This window comes from Juglans microcarpa x Juglans regia, chromosome 1S (assembly GCF_004785595.1).
Source record: "Juglans microcarpa x Juglans regia isolate MS1-56 chromosome 1S, Jm3101_v1.0, whole genome shotgun sequence".
Taxonomy (NCBI): Eukaryota; Viridiplantae; Streptophyta; class Magnoliopsida; order Fagales; family Juglandaceae; genus Juglans; species Juglans microcarpa x Juglans regia.
In genome coordinates, this window is record NC_054595.1 from 322853 (window position 1) to 347637 (window position 24785).

The 24785-nt window shown below is 32.1% G+C and overlaps 3 protein-coding genes and 2 long non-coding RNA genes across 5 annotated transcripts; 3 read left to right on the forward strand and 2 right to left on the reverse strand.

Annotated features, from left to right (window-relative positions):
* Positions 1–3751: 3751 nt before the first annotated feature.
* Positions 3752–6080, reverse strand: LOC121246221. Its single transcript, XR_005937082.1, has 2 exons — positions 5990–6080; positions 3752–3806 (listed from the first exon to the last, which is right to left on the reverse strand). It is a non-coding gene; the product is annotated as an uncharacterized LOC121246221 (long non-coding RNA).
* Positions 6081–11746: 5666 nt separating this feature from the next.
* Positions 11747–12373, forward strand: LOC121246276 (ATP-dependent DNA helicase PIF4-like). Its single transcript, XM_041144381.1, has one exon. It carries the CDS (start codon positions 11747–11749, stop codon positions 12371–12373), a length of 627 nt encoding a protein of 208 aa, XP_041000315.1.
* A 4156-nt stretch (positions 12374–16529) lies between these two features.
* Positions 16530–16893, forward strand: LOC121245755. The gene is made up of 2 exons (XR_005936998.1): positions 16530–16652; positions 16755–16893. It is a non-coding gene; the product is annotated as an uncharacterized LOC121245755 (long non-coding RNA).
* A 130-nt stretch (positions 16894–17023) lies between these two features.
* LOC121246279 (protein FAR1-RELATED SEQUENCE 5-like) lies at positions 17024–19641 on the forward strand. The gene is made up of 5 exons (XM_041144383.1): positions 17024–18070; positions 18180–18701; positions 18825–19118; positions 19210–19299; positions 19404–19641. The coding sequence occupies exons 1-5, from the start codon at positions 17024–17026 to the stop codon at positions 19509–19511; spliced, it is 2061 nt and encodes a 686-aa protein (XP_041000317.1). The 3' UTR covers positions 19512–19641.
* A 310-nt stretch (positions 19642–19951) lies between these two features.
* LOC121246970 lies at positions 19952–20716 on the reverse strand. Its single transcript, XM_041145297.1, has 2 exons — positions 20452–20716; positions 19952–20367 (listed from the first exon to the last, which is right to left on the reverse strand). Exons 1-2 carry the CDS (start codon positions 20617–20619, stop codon positions 20101–20103), a joined length of 435 nt encoding a protein of 144 aa, XP_041001231.1. The 5' UTR covers positions 20620–20716; the 3' UTR covers positions 19952–20100.
* Positions 20717–24785: the final 4069 nt, after the last annotated feature.

Consider the following 24785-nt stretch of genomic DNA (forward strand, 5'->3'; position numbering starts at 1 on the left):
TATGTTTTATTTAAAAGTTTTAAATATTATATTTTAATATTATTATTATTTTAAAATTTAAAAAGTTGAATTGTTTATTATATTTTATATAAAAATTTGAAAATTGTGTAAAATGAGATGAGATGAAATAAAAATTTTATGTTTTATCTTGTGTCCCAAACCAGCCCGATAACACAATCCTAAAGAGTGGTTTGGATTCATAAATGAGTTAAGATGGTTTGTGAATAGTAAAATAAAAGTTGAATTATTTATTATATTTGTGTGAAAATTTGAGAAAGTTATTTTGAAATTTGAAAAAGTTAAATTATTTATTATATTTTATGTAAAAATTTAAAAAAATTGTAATGATGAGATAAGATGAGTTTTAAATTCAAACGAAGCCTAACACAACCCCAAACATGTTCTAAGATTGTTAGTTATCTAAGTATTTTTTAAGACTCCCAACACAATCTCTAGCATGCTCTAAGACTATTAGTGGCTATCCCTCTCTCACTATCTTTGACTTTTTCTAGTTTTCTTTTTCTCTCTCAAATAATTATAGTTTCTCTCTCATTATTTTTTGGAGTTAGGGTTTCAAATTAAAAACCCCAATTCCACTTTAGAATTGTGATTTTGAATTATGGGTTTGATTTGAATTTCAGGAATCAATTTTAAACCCTTGTTTGTGTTGTCTTATTTTGATTATTTGAGTTGATGTCTTTTAGTTTTTTTTTTTTTTTTTTAAGTGTCAATTAATAGACATGAAAAGTAGTTCTAGTGTTGATATTGGCCAATTCTGCTAGGTACAAGCCATTCTGCGTACCACTTGTGCACCGAGAGATGACATGGCAGATGGAGGGGCATTTAAGTAAATTTAGAAAATAAAAAGAAAATGAAACCCAGTCTCGTCTCCCTCTATTTCCCTCCCAGCCCGCGTCTCTGTTTCCCTCCCTGCCCGCATCTTCCTTCCCAATTCCCAGCTCACTTCCCTCCCTTCCCACTTCGTACAGTCGCTCCCCTCTGTCTCTCCAAATCTCTTTCTCAACAAAGCCTTCCCCAAATCTCTTCAGCTGCACGCGATGGTGAGATTGATCTGAAGTAAGTGTACACATTTATTTATTATTTATTATATCTTTGCAACTAAAATTTTTTTAGAGGGAAAAATGTGAGTTATCTGAATGTACAAAAAAAATGGCATGATTCAATGTTAAAACCCTCGTAAAAATGGGTTAAATATAAGCCATGATGAGTGAAAAAAGAGATGAGATTTTCCTCTAAAAGAGTCGCCCACCGTGGAATGAACTAGTATGTGTTAGATGGGCTGGTGAATTCATATTTTTCTATGTGATACGCACTTGTTATGCCCGCATGCTTATGGATGTCATGCCTTTTGCTTCTTTGAATAATGTTTCATATTTTCTCTGCCATGCCTCATGCTTCTGCTATTATCCTGTTTTGTTTCCCAGCTATGGGCTACTCACTGCCAATGTTTCTTTTAGAGGGAAGATTACATAAAGCTTAAATTAGGTAAATGATTTCCTTGAATGAGAGAATAATGCTTATTATTGCCCATAATCTCACTTTGATATGCCTTTTAATTGTGCTATAGGCTATTGGGAAAATCACTTCTAGAAGAGTCTTGATTCCTCAAAATCTCACTTTGATATGCCTTTTAATTGTGCTATAGGCTATTGGGAAAATCACTTCTATAAGAGTCTTGATTCCTCAATACCTCCTTACTAATGAACTTTCATTTCATTATGGATCTCATAATTGAGTTGGAAATCATATTATGGCAACGTTTTGTACAATATATCTTGATTGAAGGGTTAAAACGATTGAAGAACATAAAAACATCACATGACTGGTGGGAAAGGGGAGTAGAGCTGTCATTGAAAAATTAGTTGTTTAAAGTTCTATCTATGTTTAGCATTTCTAGAATTTAGAATATCAACTTGTTATGAACTTAGTTTGAGATTTTTAAGTTTTAAATATTTGAAGTTTTTTTTTTTGCATTGCTTGGATTTGGAATCCCAAGTATGTTAAAAGTTTTGTCCTGTCTATTTAGTGATTGTATTGAATTAATTTCCAGTTTACACTCTTATTCTTGTGCAGGACATTGAAGCACTGATCAACAAAATTATTAAGTCTATAGTGGCTCCTCTTCAAGCAAAGTATTCTGATGGAGAAAGGAAAGAGCACGCATCTCCTATCACACTCCTACCACAAATCCATCAACAAATCCATCAAACCAGATGATTTCAAGACCATTTTATACATATTTTTCAACACCTCCTTGCATGGATACATCTATCAATCCTGCAAATCAGGTATTATGAATTTAAAAAATTTTGAGCACGCCAGCCAATAGATTTAATTTTGATTTTGATCTATCTTTAGACCATTTTAGTTTGAATTGTTATATATATATATATATATGAATTAATTGGAAAAATAACATTAGATGCTTTCTTTTTGAGACAAGAAAGTAGTAGTGGTGTAGGTACTGCATGTAATTGGTTGAACTAGTACGTGTATATAATTAGATGCCTTATATTATATGCCTTATATTATATATATATATATATATATATATATATATATATCTTATATATAATAAGCGTGGATAAGCAGGTGTCGAACAATTTTTTATTCTGATTCTACCCCTGCTTTTATATACTTTTTACGTTTATTTCCTTCGTAAAAATTTTTTCCCGATTTTAACCCTGCTTTTATATTCTTTTTCCGTTCATGTCCTTAAATTTATATCTTACCCAGAAATCGTACAATTTTCATTCCAATTTTACCCCTGCTTTTAATTTTTTTTTACGTTAATGTCCTTAAATTTATATCTTCCCACTTTGTCCTTATTTTTAAATATCTTTTCCCATTTTATCCTTGATTTTTACTTGTCTTTTACGTTGTAAACTTTTTTTGTCATCGTCTAGAATTTCTTTTCTGCTACTTCTGTAATATTTTCAGATATAAATATTTCCTTCTCCCATTTTCTATAAGCTTCTGGATTCAACTTTTTCTCAATCAAAATATTGCTTCTTATCTGTTTCCAGCCGCCTTCACCTTTTCATTTAATATTGTCGAAATATTTTTGCTCTCAACTTTATCAAATTTACAGCTTTTTGCTACAGTTTTCCGTGGGCTTCTGGATTACTTATTCCTTCGGATCTTCTTACATTCTAGATTGTTTCAGATCAGATTTTAATTTATTTTCTTACATCTGCTCATCATTTCCACCGCTTCCTAATTTCTGTAGGAATTATCAAAATTTTTACATTTATCTGAATTTGATCTAATTTGTCTTTTCTACCGCCTAAGCTGATGCTACTTCCTATAAGAATATCCTCACTCTCCTTACATTTCTAATGTTTTCTATCTCTGTTTCAAGTACCTCAAATATCTTTCTTTAAACCCTACGTTCTAAATTTCTCTTCCAACTTTCGAAACTTCCAGGTTAGTTTCCTTTTTTCTGTTTTCTGACTAATTGCTTACGTTATTTACATGCATGCAATTTTTAAGTTGCTGAATTTTTTTGTTTTGTAGGTTCTAAATTTGTCTTCCAGCTTTCCAATCTTCCAGGTCAGTTTTTCTTTTCCTGTTTTCTCACTACTTTCTTAAGTTATTTACATATATGCAATGAAAATAAGAAATAAAAAATTACATCACTATTTGCATTAAAAGAAATAAATTTTGCTTCGGAAACTTGGCTAAATCGTCATTCCTTTGCTGCTGTTTCTTGCCTCCATTCATTTCTAAATCTTCATTTATTTTTGCTGTCTTTAAATTTCATTCTCTGTTTATGTATACAGTATCTGGAATAGAAATAGAAGGAATAAACTAAGAAATAAAATTATAAAGTTAAAAACATGTAATTCATGTTCACATCTACAAATATTCATTAAAAATCAAAGAAAAACTGATACTAAACAAATAAGACTTTCAGTATACGTCGGGGAAAAAAACTTGGAACAAATATCAAACACCTGGAATAATACTAAAAAAACAGAGGCATGTATAAAAAAAAAATCAGAAAATGTTTGTACAAATATTCATTCAACTCGAAATAAAAATGATATTGACAAAAAACACTATGAATATAGGTCAAGAAAAAATTAATTCATCAACACTTGAATTGCATATGTTCATATAACGTCTAAACAAATACCAAACATAGTTAGGTATACTAAAAGAACACAGTAACATATATAAGAAAGAAATCAGAAGATAACAAATAAGAAGTTGAAAAAATTTTAGTGGATGTACATATATTCACTGTGCTCAAAACAAAATTGCTGCTGACAAAAACGTACAAGAAACAAATTAAAAGATGACAAAAAAAAATTTCATAACATACAGTACATGTGTACATCTACAGAGATTCACTAAGCTCAAAATAAAAGTAATTGTAAGGAAAAAATTAAGTCAAACCATAAGAAAGACAAAGATTTCTTGCCATTTCAAACTTAAAAATTTCGAAAGAAAAAATCCATCCAAACATCCAACATATAAATAAAATGACAATAAAAACACATGAAACTAAATGAGAACATGGCAAGAATTTCTTGGTTGAAAATTGCACTTTTAGAGAAATACTTTTACATTGATAACATGCATATACATAACGTAAAAGACAAATGTAAAAGACATATAACTAACGTGTCAAGAATTTTTTCCTTCAATATCCTACACTTTTTTTTAGGTATTTCCAAACTTAATACTTAGAATTACAAAAATTTAAACCAAAACTCATAACACGTATATAGATATGTTATATATATGTCTCAAACATGTGCATGAGATATAAAATTCCAAATATGAAAAATGTTGGTATGCGTATAGGAAAACAAAAAAACCTCAACAGAAAGGAACTATGTGCATTGATTTATCTAGAGATTCACAATAGAAGAAAAAATAATTACATGTAAAAAAACAGCAACAACAAAAATATGAAAATATGTTGACATTTAAAATAACAGAACAATACAGTCAAAGTAAAATAACAGAATCGATAATTAAATTTTCACATCTAAGAAAGAAATGATAACAATAGTAAGAAATAAATAAGACATTCAGAAACTTACAAAACAAAACAAGAAAATAAATAAAGTTATGAGTGGACTCCTGGACATGATTTCATCAAATATATGAATCTCTCCAGAAATGAAAAAATATCACCTAAACTGAAAAGAAATTTGACAATAACAACTAAAAATACTAGCCATACATAAACCATAGACAGAAAAATAACCCCAAACAGAATACCAGATCACAGAAACTAAACGCTCTACAAAAAAAAAATTACAAGTATAGAGAAAAACCATAAAACATAAACAAAATTTTATCTACATATATGAAAAATGTTTTCCATATGTATAGGAAAAAAAATAATCAACACCGATACATTTATGTACAAAATCCACAAGATAAGGAGGAAAAAAATTCACAAACAGATCAACTAAAAAGAAAAAGATTAGATAAAAACTACAAATAAGTAACTGTGATGCACATCTACCATGAAATACATAAATCTTATAAAATAGATTAAATAAAACAAAATAGATTTCATTGTCATCAAGAATATCTCCATCTTACAGATTATGTAAAATAAACATAGACAACAGGAAAAAAAAATTAAAAAAAAAAAAAAAACCCAGCTGCCATGAAAATTTGTTATCAACAAACCACAAATAAACATAACGACTCAGACTTCACCATAACCTCTTCAAATATTTCAAGATTCTAGCCACATCTAAAGACAAAAAAAAAAAAATCAGCGATATGCCAAGTACAAACAAATACAAGAAGTCATCTTTGATCGGTGCGTACAAAACACAAACGTAATAGAATACCCAAACATATAAACCATCCCACAGATTTAAAAAAGAAATATCATATCAACTACCAAACATATAAACCATCCACAGATTTAAAAAAAAAAATACCATATCAACGAAACAAAAAAACCCAAAAAAAATTTAGCCAAGTACGAAGCCACCTGATGAGAGGCAAAACGTGGATGGCTTCTTCGTGTTGATCTGGCTGACACAAGCACAAAGCTACTTTCCGTAGTCTAATGGTGAGATTTTTGATGCACTTGAAAGAAAAGGAAGAAGAAAGGGAAAGGGATGGAGACGATGAAGATTTTGCGCTTAGGGTTTCGTTGGTAAGAGCAGTCGATGGGGGACGGGGGGAAAAAAAAATCCTAAAGGTAGACTGTGATATACATAGCTCGGCTGCGCTTACACAGAGATAGAGAGAGAGAGAGGGAGAGAGAGAAACCGAGAGAGAGAGACGAAGAGATTAGGGTTTGCTTCGAGAGGCAGCTTCGAGAGAGAGACCGAGAGAGAGAGAAGAAGATGAGGGGGCGGCGAGAGCAAGAAATGGAGAATGCGATGTATTTATACTCCCTTGTGAATGGTAGGGTTCCTTCCCCTCAAAAACGACACCGTGTGACATCTATCTGTTTCTATACACTAATACCCGTGAGTTGAAAAATAAAGCAAAACAAAAGACAGTTTAAAACAAAAAAAAAAAAAAAAAATTAGATTACTTATTACAAATATATTTCAAAGTTAAAATTAACCTGATAATAAATTATATTAAATTTATTGATAAAGATAAATTTCTAAAAACATCAATTTCACTATTCTGCAAGTTTTATTTCCACTGAAAAAAAAAAACTCTTCTAAATACATAGTTAATTTTACTTGCATAAGATGATAGTTCTTCATAAAATTTTATTTACATATGATTTTGAGTCTACATAAACTGAGCTATTGGTATTTTTTCCCCTAGGTTTCAAATGATTAAAAAAAAATTAAAAAAAATTCGTTTGTTTGTGAACTTAGGTACTAACAAATATTTTATTCAGATAAATGAATTGTATATAAGATTATATTAGGCATTTAAACTACCAAAAAAAAAATTTACTTATTCTTAAATTTTATTCATGTAAATTTATACAATAATAAATATTTTTCAAATTTAATAATAATATTTATAAAAATATAAAAATACAACGTGCCCTATGGGAAAAAAAAATTAAAAGAATGAAAAAATAAAAAATTTACGCAGTTAAAAAATAGAGGCAAAAATAAACTTTATAGATTAAAGAAAATAATTGAACATTATATCTTCTTACAGCTACATAAAATTGTTATTATTAATTACAATTACTCACTATTTCTTCCATATCTACTTAAAATTTTAATTGTAAATAGTTTAATATTGTATTAGTTAATTCGATTTATATATTACACATCTTTTCCGCCTTTTTATTTTTTAACTAGGCATATGTTACTGATTACATGGTATTTATTTATGTTTTAAATATAGATAAATATTCTAGCATAGCTAACTGCTACGATTTAAATATAGATAATTGTTCTAGCATTCAAATTTAAGATTATCACATATATCTCAAAACAAAGAAAAAAAAAAACTCACATTTCATATAAAAAGAATATTGCCATTTCAGACTTAAAATATTTTAGAATTAACACTTTTATATGTCAAAAAAAGATTAATACAGTATACATATGCGTCATAACAAATAAATGTTCACGCCTGAAAAAAATTTCATGCCCATATCTTCGACTTAAAACATCTCAAATTTTTAAGTTGAAAACAATTAAATTCAACTTAAAAATTCAGATTAACTATTTCATACTCATAACATAGAAAATTTAATTATAAAATAACTCCTCGCAATACATGTTATAAACATATTATGCATAAAATTTATAATTACACTATGACACTTATAAAAAGTAAGTCTTAACTTCAGAATGTATGCGACCAACTTCTATAATCGTCGATCATTGGAATGTAACTATCAAAGGAACTGAATGGAGTTTGCTCTTATTATGACCAATTCTATTGACACTAAAGTTTGCCATGTTGGTCGAATAAATAGGGACATACATTTTACATTATAAGTGTATTTTTAACTGTATAATATAGTTTATATAACTATTTCATCCAGTTAACCTATGTGATTATTCATTCAACCAATATGTCAAACTCTATTCTAAATTGGCAGACGAAAGATCCAAACAAAAACCCATTCAACTACTTCCACAAGTAGATAGAAATGCTCGATGATTATAAAAGTTGGTCGCATATGCCTCAAAGTTATACTTCATTTCTTGTAAGTTATTATGTTATAGTTATAAACTTTATACATATCACATGTATAATATGTAATGAGATAGTCACTTATTATAGTTACATTTGAATATAAAATATTATTACATTATATTCTAATATGTTTTTGTTGCTTTTATTTAACAAAACACAAAATATTATTACAATAATTATGTGATCTTATATAATATTCTTTCTTTACAACAGGGATTTTGCTCTTCTCAGTTTCTGCTTCTCTTCCTGTTCGTTGTTCGCTTCTATTTCCGCTGACCTTTTATTTGCCAGTATCTCCGGGTATGTATTACTACTGTTCATACAAATAAATGTTATTCTTCTATATCTTATAAGATTTATTGCATTTTTATAGTAAAGATATATTTATCTACGTTATAAATGTTGATAATTGTAGTATTTAGTTTTTCCATTCTTATTTTTGTGCTTTGTATTTTATGTGTTTAACAAATTGTTATTAATCTTCTGTTAGTCTGTAAGATTGCTGAGCATTCCTACCTTGTAATAAAAATGCCGACTGATAGGTCAATCTTATTTACAAAAAAAATTAAATACTTATTAAAACTTTTGTAATAATTTATATATAACATTATTTAAAATTGACTTCTGAAAGAACATAGAGAAAATGCTATCGAAAAAGAATTGGTACAATTCTCAATCAGAGGAAAAGAGAGAAGAAATACGCCGAAAGAAGAGACAAAGGTATGCTGAGCTAAAAACAAAATCAAAAATAAGAGAAATCAAATGGAAAAAAGATATCATAATATTTTATCTCACACTTCAAGAGATGATGGAATTGTTTCTATAAGAGAAATTGGATCTTCTTCAAACACTCACGATTCTGACAATACTATAAATACAAATAAATCTGCTCCTGAAAGGTTAAGGCCTTCTACCTCTAATAGTATTGTCAACATTCCAACAGGTAATACTTGTTTTAGACAAGTACTGAAAACTATCTTTTTTGGAGCCATACCATTCTTACCATCAGTTTACTATCATGTCAATATTATGGAGCAAAAAGATTTTATCATTGAGCCAAATGGATTTTGTTGGTGCTGATGGGACAATAGAAACATTGACATTGTACTACGGATTTCAGACGAAGCTTTATCAACTGTTTACTTCTGATTGTATTGAGTCCGAAAATTACATACCGTACATTACGTACGTACAATACAATAATAAATATTGCTTTTCACATCTTTGGAGTTAAATTTGATACAAACTTATGCAGAAGAAACAGAGGAATTTACAACATTTAGAGTTCAAGAAGACAGATATATTCACTACATTAACAATCTAATCCCTGAAGATGGACATCCTTCGTATTTACAACTATATTTCTATGACACTGAACATGAGCTAAACAACCGTAATAAACAATTGCGGAAAGATTGGATGCTTTCTATCATTGTTAAGTTGATGAGTATCATAATCTTAATGTTAATCCATACTGTCGTTTCTTCCGAACACTGAACAATATTCCAAATCTACAAAACCATACAATCCGTATAAAGATCAGATGTTGATCTAGACCAGCGTGTTTACAATGCTCCATCAGTATCACAAGTTGCAGCTTATAAATGGATAGAAACTGACACATGTACTGAACAAAAAAAGGCCGAGATATTATTGTCTTCAACCAAGCAGGTGGTAGTCATATTGTTCAGTATTATTTTAGTTGTTATGATCCATTACAATATCCACTACTGTTTCCTTTCGGCGACTCGGGTTGGCACCAAGGAATCAAAAAAATCAAAAGAGGATCAATATCATTAAACACTCAAACATTAGAAGCCTGTTCTGTTGAACATTCAAATAGCGCAGAAGAATTTCTTCGGAACGAACAAATACTGATGGAAAAAAAGAAGAAATTGCCAACAGTTTCTTGTCGTGAATATTATTGTTTTAACTACAAATGAGAGACACATATAGATCAATTTTATTATTATCTGGCCGTTTGCTACAACAATTTGTTGTTGACATGTACATTAAAATAGAAACATCGAGATTAGATTATTTCCGTTCAAAACAACATGAAATTAGATCAGATGTATATCAAGGCATTGTAGATAGTATTTCAATTGGAGAAACTAATGGTTCTAAGATTGGAAAACGCATTATCTTACCTTCATCTTTTATTGGAGGTCCAAGAGATATGCGTAAAAGATACATGGAAGCAATGGCTTTAGTTCAACGTTTCGGCAAACCTGACATTTTCTTGACTATGACATGCAATCCAAACTGGAATGAAATCTTAGAACAACTGAAACCACATGAAGAAGTTCAAAATCGTCCTGATTTAATTGCAAGAATCTTTAGAGCAAAGTTAGAAGATTTAAAAAATGATCTGTTCAAACAACAAATTTTTGGCAAAATTGCAGCATATGTTTACACTATTGAACATAAAAAAGAGGCTTACCTCACGTTCATTTCCTAATTATACTTCAGAGAGATTGGAGAATTTATGCCCCTGAAACTTTTGATGAAATTGTTTCAGCAGAAATACCTGATAAAACAAGTAATTTACACTTGTATAAGGCTGTGGTTAACATATGATCCATGGTCCTTGCGGAGTATTGAATCCAACGAATATATGCATGAAAAAAATGGCATTTGTAAAATCAATACCCCAAAGAATTTGCACCTACAAAACTATTGGAACTGATTGTTTTCCACTGTATAGGCGTCGGAACAACGGAATCACTGCTAAAATTAGAGGACAAATTTTAGACAACCGATGGGTCGTTCCTTACAATCCATACCTTCTTTCCAAATATAATTGTCATATTAACGTTGAAATTTGTTCTACAATTAAAGCTGTTAAATATTTGTATAAATATATTTATAAAGGACACGATCGCATTGCTTTCAATATTATAAATGAAGAAAATAATGAACAAATTGATGAAATCAAACAATTTCAAACAGCCAGATGGATTACTCCACCGGAAGCAATGTGGAGAATATATGGTTTCACACTTAATGAAATGTATCCATCAGTTTATAGTTTACATTTACACCTTGAGAATCAACATTTAGTATCTTTTCGTGCACACCAAAATCTAAACACTGTTCTAAACTCAAGTCTGTCGAATAGATCAATGTTAACACAATTTTTTTATAGGAATGAAATCGACGAAAATGCCCGAAACTTGTTATATAGAGAATTTCCTGAAAAATTTGTTTGGAATCCAGAATATAAAATTTGGACCCCAAGAAAGAAACAAATTGTTATAGGTCGAATTATTACAGCTAATCCATTTGAAGGTGAAAGATATTATTTGCGGATACTATTAAATCACATTAGAGGACCAACATCGTTTGAGAAATTAAGAACAGTTAATGGCATCGTCCTGCCAACATATCGCGAAGCAGCTACTTCACATGGTTTATTAGATAAAGATAGCAGTCTCGAAGATTGTTTAGAAGAAGCCTGTCTATATCAAATACCAAATAGTTTAAGACGTCTTTTCTCAACAATTTTAGCATATTGCAATCCTACAAATCCAAAAGAACTCTGGGAACGATTTGAAAAAGAAATGTCTACAGATTTTATTGCAAGAAACATACCATTAGGAAAGTTAGAAGAATGGTTTTGCAAAATATTGCTTCCACACTTGAATCCATGGGAAAGAATATAAATATGTATCATTTCGCTCCTACTGATACATTTTACGACGTCGAAGAATTTATCAATAGAGAAATTGATGACGAGCGAGCTGTCACAATTCCAGAAGAAGACCTACTTGCATCAAATTTCTTAAATTCGGAACAAAAGAATGCATATAACTTGATACTACAAACCTTACTGTCAAATGAATCTGATGCATTTTTCATTGACGGTCCTGCTGGTACTGGTAAAACTTTTTTATACAAAGCGCTTCTAGCTACAATCAGATCAAAAAATATGATAGCACTTGCAGTCGCATCATCAGGCGTTGCTGCATCAATCTTACCTGGAGGACGAACAGCACACTCAAGATTTAAGATTCCACTAAATGCAGATAAAGATAGCACTTGTAATGTAACCAAACAAGGAAGTCTTGCTAAATTGTTACGTCTTACAAAGTTAATTATATGGGATGAGGCACCTATGTCTACAAAATATTCCATAGAAGCATTGGATAAAATGTTACGAGACATAAACGATATAATCTCCCTTTTGGTGGCAAAGTTATTGTTCTTGGTGGAGACTTTCGACAAATACTGCCTGTGATTCGTAAGAGTACAAAAGAACAACAAATCGATGCAAGTTTGGCTTCTTCTTACATATGGTCAATCTTGAAAAAAATCAAATTAACAGAAAATATGAGAGCTAGATTAGATCTTGATTTCTCACAATATCTAATTGAAGTTGGCAATGGTAATGCTCCAATAACAATTGATGAAAATATCAAGATTCCACAACAAATGATTGTCCCTTATAACAACGAAGTTGAATCTCTAAATTTTTTGTTAGATGTTGTCTATGGGAATATGTCAAACTATTCAAACAATTTAACAGAGATGGCAAATCGGGCTGTGTTAACTCCAAAAAATCGATCAGTTGACGAAATAAATGCTATTCTCATTGATAGATTCCCTGGCGATATAATACGATATTATAGTTTTGACGAGACAGTTGATGCATCTGAACAGGGAATTATGGAAGATTTCTTAAATACATTAACACCGAATGGATTACCACCACACGAATTATTACTTAAGAAAAACTGTCCTATTATGTTAATTAGAAATATTAATCCTTCAGAGGGTTTATGCAATGGAACACGGTTGACATGTTGTAATTTTAGTCGCAATATGATTGATGCACAAATTTCGTCTGGCCACTACAGTGGTAAAAGAGTTTTTATACCTAGAATTCCATTTTTACCAGAAACAAATGAAACTAATGGCTTCCCATTTAAAAGAACACAATTTCCTATTAGATTGAGTTTTGCAATGACAATAAATAAATCACAAGGACAAACGTTAAATTTTGTTGGAATATATTTACCGGAACCTGTTTTCTCACATGGACAATTGTATGTTGCACTATCCAGAGCTAGAACTTCTGATTCAGTAAAATTGCTTATAAGACCAACATCAAGTACTATTTGTGAAATAGATTATACAAAAAATATTGTATATAGAAATTTCTTGAAATTAACAAATTCATTGTGATATAATGTAAGTGTTTAGATTCTTTTAATGTCGTTATTATTTATAAACTTGCTAATTTAATTTATTATTTATATTTTATGTAATGTATTAACATTTCTCAATTTTGTCTACTTTATTTGCAGTAAACATGCGGACTATCTATAGATCTATTAAAGATATCACTCAAAATACCAGAAATTGGAAAATAAAAATGATTGTTGCTGAAAAGTCACCAAAACGTGTGGCTCAAAATTCACCTACGAAGTATCAGAATTTGGTACTCATGGATGTTGAGGTATGAAAAAAATCTATTTCATTACTTATCATTGTTTTATTTGTGATTTAAGATTAAACAAATAAATTTATTTTTATATTTTTATAGGGAAATCGTGTACAAGCAGTCATTTTCGGGAAAGACATTGACCTACGTGATGACACGCTCAATGTATATCAATCGTACTACATTGCTAATGCTTTCGTCAAACCACTAGATGCAAGACATAGAAGGGAGGCATATGAGCTTCAGTGGATAATTAATTCCCGAACCATTGTCGAAAATATTGAATACGACGAATCGCCGCTTAAACCACCAGATTATAATATTATTCCTTTCAATCAACTTGATATCTACAAAGATACAGATGCAGAAGTAGGTACGTATTATATAAATATGTCAATATTTTTATATGTTTCTCTTGTTACAAAATAATAATAATAAATTTATAAATTAGATATCCTGGCAATAGCAATGAGCACGAATGCACCAAGACAGGTTAACACAAGCCATGGCAAATCATTGGTGCAAGACATATATGTGATCGATTCAAGGTATGAATATATATCTTTTTATATTGATAAAAATATTTTACTTTAATACCTTAGAATATTTTTATTATTGTGAATCTAACATTATTTTTAACTTTTATAGTGTAAAGGTTCTACGTTTGGCAATGTGGAACAGATTTGTTCACGATGAATGCTCTGAAATTTGTAATATTATTATGGAAAAGCCAATTGTCCTTGGAACAAAAATCAGAGTCTCTTCGTATAACGGTATTTTTCCTTACTATTAACATCCTTATTAATTATTTATCTTGCATTTATATATTTATTTATATATGTTTATAATGTAGGCTTATCATTATCGTCGCGACCTACGAGTGTCTTCACCATTGAGCCCTTTCTTGCATCTGCCATTTCATTGCGTGCATGGTAAATTATATGCCTAAATTAATTTATTATACTTGTTATTTAAATGCAATATAGATTTTATATTAACCTTTATCGATATATTAATATCTTCCAATATATTATCCTATATATTTAGTACATATTTGTTATTATTTAAATGTTTTACTCTATTTATCAATTCAATTGTCCAGGGCAACAGAAAACAACTCATTACTTGAAGAAACAATTGCCAAAAATTTGGATAGGCCAGGTGCATCAACTTCAGGCAGTTCTACCGATCCATTAGTGAAAATATCAGAAATTGTGGAAGCCTTAGAGTCTATTCCAGCAATGACGGTATAATTTACATTTATCGTTTTATTGATCAATAAAAATAATTTCTATACAATTGTTTATTTTTATCATTTTTGGAAATATAGAAATTAAATGTTAGTTTTTATCAAATGAAAATAAAAGAAAAAAACTTGCCATTTTTGCGTTATGAATTTGAAAAAATTCATATGTTTTGACTAAAATTATTGGTTGTTCATTATCTTCAATTAATATGATATTATTACATGTTTATTGATACATTTAATTGCCAATTTTTTGCAACGATCAACATTTATGGTTAGAGGGAAATTTACAATATCTGATCTGCATCAACCATTTTTTTACTTATCATGTGCAAAGTGCAGTAAAACCACTGGATACGAGAAAGATGAAGAGTTCTTATGCTATAATTGCAAAGAACTAACAACCGCACAGCCAAGGTAAATATTTATCGTGATATTTGAAAATTAACAATTATTACATTACAATGTAATATATTATTTCGTAATACGAAGGAATAATAACTTATTTATTACTTATAGATCTCGTGTCTATTTGGAAGTATTCGATGACAGTGGCTCGATCGCAGTAGTGGCCTTCGAACCTACAGTTGAACGAATTCTTGATTGTACAACAACAGATATTGTACAACATATAGAGCAGGTAAAATTTATACTTTCAAACACATTTAACAAATTTAAGAAATTATTTTTTTATATGTTTTTTTCATTACAGGAGGATCACTCGTACATAGAAAATATTACAAATAAAATCCAAGATAAAGAATGGACGATCGTTTTGAGTGCATCTATGAATGAATTTGGAAGTTGCGCCAAAACAAACTTAACGTATTATCTGTGAATGACATACCTGGGACAATAGAATAGTTATTTCAGAAATTTTCTTTTAGACTTCCAGTTATTATAATGTATAATTATAAGGAATTCATATGTAATTATGAGATAGCTCTTGCTTTTTATTTGTAATTATGATGATAATGCATTACCTTCAATAGTCACTTTTTATGTATAATAAAACATTTTATAATTATAAACATATTCGTGCAAAATCATACGTTGTGATTATAAAAATTCTACAAATTATATATATAATTATTTTTATAATCAATGTGAATCTTAAAATATAAATAAACTATTAGATTTTATAATTATATATATGTATATTAACTATTTTTTTGTATTACATATTCTCCAATTTCATAAATATGATTTTAAATATTTTTTCTTCTTTTCACATTTGGGCACACGTGCAATGCACGTGTTTCTTTTTACTAGTATATATATATTTATATAATTGGTTGAACTAGTACGTGTGTATATAGTACTGCAGTAATCTATTGGTTGAACTAGTACGTGTATATAATTAGATGCCTTATATTATATATATATATATATATATATATTTATATAATTGGTTAAACTAGTACGTGTATATATATATGAAAGTAGTAGTGGTAGGTGCTGCTTGTACTGCTTATAATATATATGAACAATCTTTAAGAGAATCTTAGCTAATGAAATAGATTTTTAATTTTATTTGATTATAATGAATTATTACCTATATATCATGTTTTGTAAGGATCGATCGGTCGATCGCGCGCATTAAGTGATTGAATTAATGTATATATAACTTGTTTTATATTAATGTCTATATTTATTACTACATCTTTGATTAATTGTCATTATTGATCTACATGTTAGGTGATACTAATGTCTTTTTATTCGGATTTCTCAAGCTATATGCATGAGGGCCATACACCAATGCCACATGCTTGGTTCCCACCATTCTTACCTCGTCCTAGTGCCAACCCAACTCCATGGACTTGTCAGGTGATGAGTTAAATTTTTAAGTAGCGTGTGTATTTTTCAAAATGCTTAAATTAATCCAAAATATTGTTGTCAACTGAATGCAATCTTTTTTTGGGATTTCAGTCATCAACCTCCTCTCCGATTGGTTTAAACACTGCAAGCTCAAGCCAAGTGGAAGAAATTCAAGAGCCAACACCTGACTCGAGGGAGGTTGAAACTTTGTCTACGCCCTCTGAATCCAAAGATGACAATGAGACCGGGACAGAATTTGTAGTGCATACTGAGGGGGGGCCGATATCATTGAGGAGCCGAAATTGGGGATGGTGTTTAACTCTGAAGAAGAGTTAATTTCTTACTATAAAAGTTATGGGAAACAATGCGGTTTTGGGATAATGACACAAAGGAATCATAGGTTTGAGGATGGGAAGCTAAGATATATCACATTGGGTTGTGCTCGTGGTGGGAAGGCACGTAATCAGACCACAAATGTCGCTCGACCACGTCCGACATCAAAGACAGGCTGTAATGCAATGATAAACGCTACATTTTTTGAAGGGGTGTTAAAGTTGTTGACTGTTCACAATACCCACAATCACGGCCTAAGTCCACAAAAATCGAGGTTCTTCCGCTGCAATAGAGAAGTGAGTTTGTCTGTTAAGAGAATGCTAGATACAAATGATCAAGCTGGTATCAGAATGAACAAGAGCTTCGCCGCTCTTGTGCAAGAAGCAGGTGGGTTTGAGAACTTGCCATTCAATGAAAAAGACTGTCGTAACTACATTGACAAGGTACGCCACCTTCGACTTGGGAAAGGTGGTGCTGAAACCCTCCATGAATATTTTGCTAGGATGCAATACAAGAATAATGGATTTTTTTCACTACTGGATATGGATGATAATGGGAGGTTGAAAAATGTCTTCTGGGCAGATGCACGGAGTAGGGCATCATACAAATATTTTGGTGAAGTTGTCACGTTTGACACTACCTATTTGACAAATAGGTATGGGATGCCGTTTGCACCATTTGTTGGTGTAAACCACCATGGACAATCAATCCTTTTGGGGGCAGGATTGATTTCTAATAAGGATACAGAAACGTTCACATGGTTGTTTCAGAGTTGGTTGAACTGTATGGATGGTGAAGCTCCAAAGGCTATTATCACAGATCAAGATAGAGCCATGAAAAATGCAATTGCGCTTGTCTTTCCGAATACCCGACACCGATTTTGCTTATGGCACATACTGAAGAAAGTACCTGAAAAACTGGGTTCACATAGTGCATACAAAGATGGGTTGAAAAGTCAGTTGCTTAAGTGTGTGTATGACTCTCAAACAATAGAGGAGTTTGAGAAATATTGGGAAGTGATGATTACAACATACAACTTGCAGGAGAATGCTTGGTTGCAGAGTTTATATGCTGAGCGTACCTATTGGGCACCGGTATTTTTGAAAGAAGTTTTTTTGGGCTGGAATGAGTACAACCCAACGAAGTGAGAGCATGAATGCATTCTTTGACGGGTATGTTCATGCAAGGACAAACTTAAAAGAGTTTGTTGATCAATTCGATAATGCGTTGAGGAAGAAGATTGAAAATGAAAATGCGGCGGATTTTCACTCATTCAACGTCACAATTTCTACAGTCTCTATTTCTCCACTTGAGAAGATATTTCAAGCCACATACACCAACTCTAAATTTAGAGAAGTTCAAAAAGAAGTAATAGGAATGGTTGGTGTTCTTCCAACTCTATACCGGAAGGATGATGTAATTGCAACGTACTATGTAGAAGATGAAGTTTGTATTGATGATTTCATCAAGGAGGTGACCCAAACGGTGTATTTTAATGAGGCTGACGTAGATGTGAAGTGTTCATGTGCACTGTTCGAAATGAGAGGGATATTGTGTAGATATGCATTAGCCATTATGAGAGTTAACAAAGTGAAAAAGGTGCCAGAAAAGTATATATTAGATCGATGGAGGAAGGGCATTAAAAGAACATACACTTTTATACGAAGTACTTATGACTCAGTTGATGCAAGGCCAGAAGTGAGCAGGTATTCACGTATATTGAAGGTATGTCATTTTCTTCTTTTCACTTTGTGACATTCACGTTGATTTTGTTGGTCGTGGTTTGTTACGTGGTGGATTTTGACATTCTTTTTTTCTTCTGAACTTATAAAAAAAAATATATTTAAGGTATGCTATGACGTTGCCACAAATGCAGCGTCATGTGATGAGCATGCTAATGATATGATAGATAAGTTACATGCAATGAACATCGTCTATCGCACGAAGAAGTCGCCCCAACGACCCTTGGAACATGTTGCAGATACAATTGTCGATGCACCTACAGCTGGGAATTCAAAGAAAGTCCTGAGTCCCCTTGTAGTTAGAGGCAAAGGGAGACTGCCATGCCTCAGGAAAAAATCAATGATTAAGAGAGTCAAACCCACAACCAAGAAGGCTACTCAAAAGGGAAAACGTAAACAGGTGAACTCAGTGTTCCATTATGAATATTTGATATTTTTATCTCTTCAATATTTGTTTGTTAGACTTCATTTGGTTTTTTATTGATCTGTAGCCACATGGAAGAGATATCGACAGGGATGACATGTGCAGAAATTTATTTGGGCAAACAAATGTTGGGACACAAGAGAGTGTTGTCTTTGAGGTAGTTCATGATTCTATTGTCTTACTTTTTTATTCTAACTTTTTTTTATTGTTTTGAAGTTCACAATATGATTCTAACCCATACACTTTTATATCTATTTTTAGCCTCTTCAAAACACTACCGAAGTGTTGGACTTTGGTGAAACCCAACTTGGGGATGGCACATATAAAGCTCTAGATGGGACTGAAGATCATGGACATGTGCAAGGATGAAGATGTTGAAATACTTTCATCTCTTTCTAATTATGTGTTGGGACTTGTTTATGTTATGACTCGGTTGGTATAATGATGGGAGGTTGGGATTTTGAGTTGTAAGTGTTAAGTCATACTTGTGAAGTAGGGAGTATGCTATTGGTATATGCAATAGAATCTTGTATATAATGAAATTATATTTTGTTGAGTAAAATCAGGGACACCAATGAAGTTATATTTTGTTAAAGTGAAATTAGAGACTTGAAGTTATGTTACTGTTTTGTAGAATTTTCCATGTAATTTGTGGATGGTTTCTTTTTTCCAAGAATTTGCCATGATCTGTTTAACTGTTTAAAGTACTTTCATGAGGACAAATAATGCCTGTTTCATTATTTTCCATGTCAGAATAATCAATTTATGACACTCATGACCAATGTATAAATAATAAATTCTCATAAAAATCACATTTCAAGCTTCATACATTGAAATTATATACAATACTATTGATGCACATGCATCATTTACAACTAAATTTCTCAACTAGTTGCTTAAGGTTATACACAACAAAAGCCACAAAAGTATATACAAATTTCTCTCGAGTAATATGGTTTCATTGTTTACAGATACAATACAATGAAATTAATATAAAAATAATCCATGAGATTTTAAGTAGTGTGCGTTCACGCCGGATCTCTGCTTGTTGCCTTTTAATATCAAGTTGGTCGTTGTGGATTCCCAACTTATACTTCACAATCTCTTCATCTCTTCTTCGAAGCTCTTCCTCATTCCTTAACAACTCAAGTTCTATCTTCATAAGATCTTTTTCTCTTTCCTCACTGCGATTTGCCCATTTGAAATAGTTGCAGTATAGTAATCTCTGATTATAAAGAAACAAACGTAAAATATTAAACTTTCGTAGAAACCAACATGCACGTCAAAGTTTAAAAAAAAAAAAAATTACCTCTGTATTATAATTTGGACACCTAAAAAATGATCGGCCTGGATTTCTTAGCGTATTCGATGTTCTAAGTTTTGCTGGCTTCCCACAGGTGCACATTGGGTTGTTCGCCGAAGTCCATGAAGAAGCTGACGATGACATCCTAATGAAGAAGCGGGCTTCCACAAACATGTTCCCAACAAACTTTGAATATTACTTCGCATATTTCCAAAACTTTGCAAATTACAAAAACTTAGCAAAACTTTAAATATTAGCTCAGTTCTATATTACAATCACTTTGCAAATTATCAAAACTTTGCAACAAAACCAGCTAGAAGAAGATTGTCAGGACTAGTTGGTGAACCAGCTGACCCTTTCAACTGAAACAATGAAATTGTCAGGACTAGTTGGTCGACATAAATAATAAAATGAAACGGGTCGGAGAAGAAGATTTAACATGCTTGTAGAATGTAGATTCCAATCTCCAAGCATGGTGCTCAATACCATGAGCTGGGTGCCCTTTTGAAGCACATATCGACTTCAAAAGCTAGAAGAAGCACCAACAAATTAGGCTACATCATATGAGAATCTCAGATGAGCGATTCACAGCAAATTTACACTCTTATTGTTCTTTTCCTCCTCCTTAATCATTACCAACAAAACCCAAAACTAAACAAGTAACTAGAAAAACAGAGTAGGGATACAAAAGCTGAACATCACCAGCTATAAACACATATGCATTAGAGAATCAAAAGATATTTGAAGTTTGAAGTTGTTTGTAGAAATTGAACTGAGAAAACTTAAGTAGTACTTTAGAATCTTTGATTTCTACACACAATAGTTAATGGAAATGGCATGCATATGGAGATATGTCAAAGGCTCAGCAGCTCTACACGCATGTTATGTGAAGTTCTACTAACAATATATGTGTGACAGTATGCACACTTAAGCAACCCAGAATGTTGAAATGTTGAAGTTCTACTAAACTTCAACCTCTCTTCTTGACTTGAATTACTTGCCAAAGCAACCCAGAATGTTGATTTTCAATATATTCAGCCTCATTAGAAGAAAATTGTGGGGAAAAAAACAATTCCAATAATAGTATCACTTCTCATAAGAAACAATTTCCAAAAATGTCATGATTGTCTCCAATATATAGGTTTTAAACTCATCCGCTTGTCTCCAAGTCACATTTTTTTTATGATAAATATGTCATGATTTCTCTAATTTCGCCACCAATTCAACATATAATCAGTTCAAATTCATTGACTATCAGCAAAACACTGTATGACACTCTAAGACAAAAACAAGCATAAATAAATCTTATGACTTCTATTGTGTTCTTATGTGCAGGGGTCATTGGTTTAATGGACTAAATGTCCATGATTTTCGAATTTTAGTTCTAAAATTCTTGATTACCTCTGCCATGACTTCTATTGTGTATTTTGCAATCCCATTCAAAATTCCACACTAAATTGGAAAATCAGTTCAACACAATTTGGAAGATTAAGGCCAAGCTCATTAAATGTTTATTTCACAGCCCATTCAAAAGTTAGCAGTTCATGTCCGATACAAATACTGAAGGCTCACATGTAAAGTGGGTAATAGAGCAAAAACAGATGATTCTGCAATTCTTCATATGCCCACAAGCTTCTTACCATGACAAATTTCTCTTAATTTAATCTCATCTAAACCACATTGACAGACAGGATGCGAATGGCCATGTTTCAAACCTAAATTCAAAACCTAAATTCAATACCTAAATTCGAAACCTAACTTAAAAAAACCACAAAATCAACATATATACACATCACAAAATTAATCAAATGCGTATTTATCTATTACACAGAGAGAGAGAGAGAGAGAGAGAGAGAGAGAGAGAGAGAGAGAGAGAGAGAGAGAGAGAGAGAGAGAACCGGTGGCCGCAGCTGTGTTCGCAGGGAAGAGGCGCTCGACGGCTTGAAGAGAAGAGATTGCTCGACGGCTTGAAGAGAAGAGATTAGGCAAGAGAAATGGGACCAAAATTTAGGGGTTAAACTAGAGAAGAAATTAGGCAAGGGAAAGGGAAGGTTTCGACAGCTTGAAAAGAAGTGTGCTTCGGGGCAAACGAGGGGCTCGTCTCCTTCACTTCGCTGGGGCAAAACCAGAGAAGAACCAAGTCTCGTCTCCTTCACTTGGTTCAAAACTGTGCGTTTTGAATTCATATTTTGATTTAATTCGTAGTCCCACTCAAACGAAGTCAGCCGTGTAATTAGATGCCTTTCCAAACGGTTCGTTTCGAGCTGTTCATTAAAACTAGTGACATGTCAGCGCTTCGGTGCGCATTGGTGCGCATAAGTGCTTGCCTCCAGAGTTTTCCGTCACTTAAATGTTGAGCTGTAAGTAGGGGTGGGTGGCAGCCGGCAAGGCTCCACCACCCTGCCTAAGTAGTTCCAGCCCTCGCCTAGTAGGGGTGTGCAGGCTTATGCTTGCACATAGTTAGGCCGGGGGACGGGCCTGGGCTAGGCCCAAGCCTACCAAGGATTTATTCAATCCGCCCAACCTAGTTATGTGTGTGTGTATACACACATATATACATACATACATATTAGCATGTAGTTGAATTCAATGCTACATATTAGCATGTAAAATGGCGAAAAAACTATGCCTCAAAGAAGTTCAAAAAGAAGAAGATATTCTAGATATGACCAATACGATCAAAGAGATAGATACACCTTAGGATGAAACACATCGTATTGATTTTGAATATATTAGATCCTCATTTAGATACCACTATCTATACCCACTTAATTGGATACAAAGACAGGGAAATAAACAAACTCATAGGGTGGCTAAAGAGCATAAAGCAAGTGAGAATTTTTGCTATATAAAGAGAGAGGAGATCCCTAAGGACATTCTAATATGGGATGAGGTTAAGGTCAAGAATCACTCTCCTAACTGCATTTGTTCTCCAGGTTTGGAGAAATGACAAACCCAACTTGCTAGAGGCCTTCGTTCTATAGAGCCCCCACCCTTCCAACACTCCAACTTGAAAGGGAGAAGCTCTGGCATCTCCCTTCCTCCTCCCCTCTCTTTAGTTCCTCTCTTGCCCCTCTCATCTCCTATTTGCTCTTTTTCCTCTCTTTTCTCTTAGTTTTTTCCCATTTTTCTCAAACACTTGGAGGATAAACCCACATCTTTCTACCCTCAAAACACAATAGTTCCACTACTATCATAACAGCCATGCTTACTTACCTACCCCAAGCCATCAATCACCGAGAACCACCTGTGTGGTCGCACGCACCTCCTCCATGTAGCAATTCTAGACCCTTTTTTATCCTTTTTTTTTTTTTGTTTACATCCTCCTTTGGGTACTCTCTAGCCCATTTTGTGGTCATTTTATCTCATTTTCTTGTTTGTTTTCCTCTATTGTCTCCCACGTTTTGTGTCAATGCTAAAACTTCATATATGCCACCTTCTGACCATCATAGTCGCCGCTTGTCCCTCTATTCCAACATGATAGTGGGCTCTGCACACCGTTTATGTGGCAAGGCAGCATAGAGATCTCATGGGTTTTATGCACATCCACCTCTAGCAACATTTTGATAGCTTTGTGTATTCTTTTGAGAGATAGTTCATTGTTCTCTCTTTTGCTATAAACAGACATTTTTCTTTACTTTACTTTTTGAGGATCAGGGTGTGGAAAACTCCGTCTTATTCTTCAAAGCAATCAAATTTAGTGCATAATCTATTGCAACTTTCAGTCGCCTTGTTGTAATCTCTTAATGGGACTGCTGCAAAAATTATTTTTTATGCTAGTCATTTCTTTGGTATGATCAAGGAATATGGGTCCGGACCATATATTTTGGTACCATTGCCATTTTCTCTTTAGGTTTCTATGCATTGTACTTTTGTATGTCGTGTTTTATTACTTGACAAGAAAAAAGTATTCCATTTGTAAACACAATCACACTCCTTGAGTTGTATTTTAATGAGTGTTTCTTTCTCTAACTTTTAGCAAAGATTTCTTGGACTTTTTCATCCCTTCTATAACTGGCCTCTAGTTCCTCTAACCTGATAGCCATGGGTAAAGAAATAGCATACAAACACTTTTCATTAGCATCCCCTCCTTTGGCATCCCTTCAAGTCATGTATTCAACCATAGTGGTACCCTAACAACTTGGGCATCCATTTTTTAGACAAAGACAAATATTTCACACCATATTAGTCAATTTTATCTTAAGGGATTACCCTAATAAACATAGACTATTTTTGCACAATCATTACAATAGTCAAAAACTCATTTTAGTAAGTGGATAAAGTTAAGTATCTTCCGTACTTTTTCTCCACTTCTTGAGGTATTATATTCTAATGTGAAA

Excerpts from the sequence above, each read along its gene's own strand:
- LOC121246276 (XM_041144381.1), top strand. The coding sequence starts at position 11,747 with ATGGTTTTGCAAAATATTGCTTCCACACTTGAATCCATGGGAAAGAAT.
- LOC121246970 (XM_041145297.1), bottom strand. The coding sequence starts at position 20,619 with ATGTTTGTGGAAGCCCGCTTCTTCATTAGGATGTCATCGTCAGCTTCT. Across the intron at positions 20,368-20,451 it reads GTCCAAATTATAATACAGAG|AGATTACTATACTGCAACTA; the intron begins GTAATTTTTTTT and ends CTTTATAATCAG.
- LOC121246279 (XM_041144383.1), top strand. The coding sequence starts at position 17,024 with ATGACACAAAGGAATCATAGGTTTGAGGATGGGAAGCTAAGATATATC. Across the intron at positions 18,071-18,179 it reads AGCGTACCTATTGGGCACCG|TTTGTTGATCAATTCGATAA; the intron begins GTATTTTTGAAA and ends AACTTAAAAGAG. Across the intron at positions 19,119-19,209 it reads AAAAGGGAAAACGTAAACAG|CCACATGGAAGAGATATCGA; the intron begins GTGAACTCAGTG and ends ATTGATCTGTAG.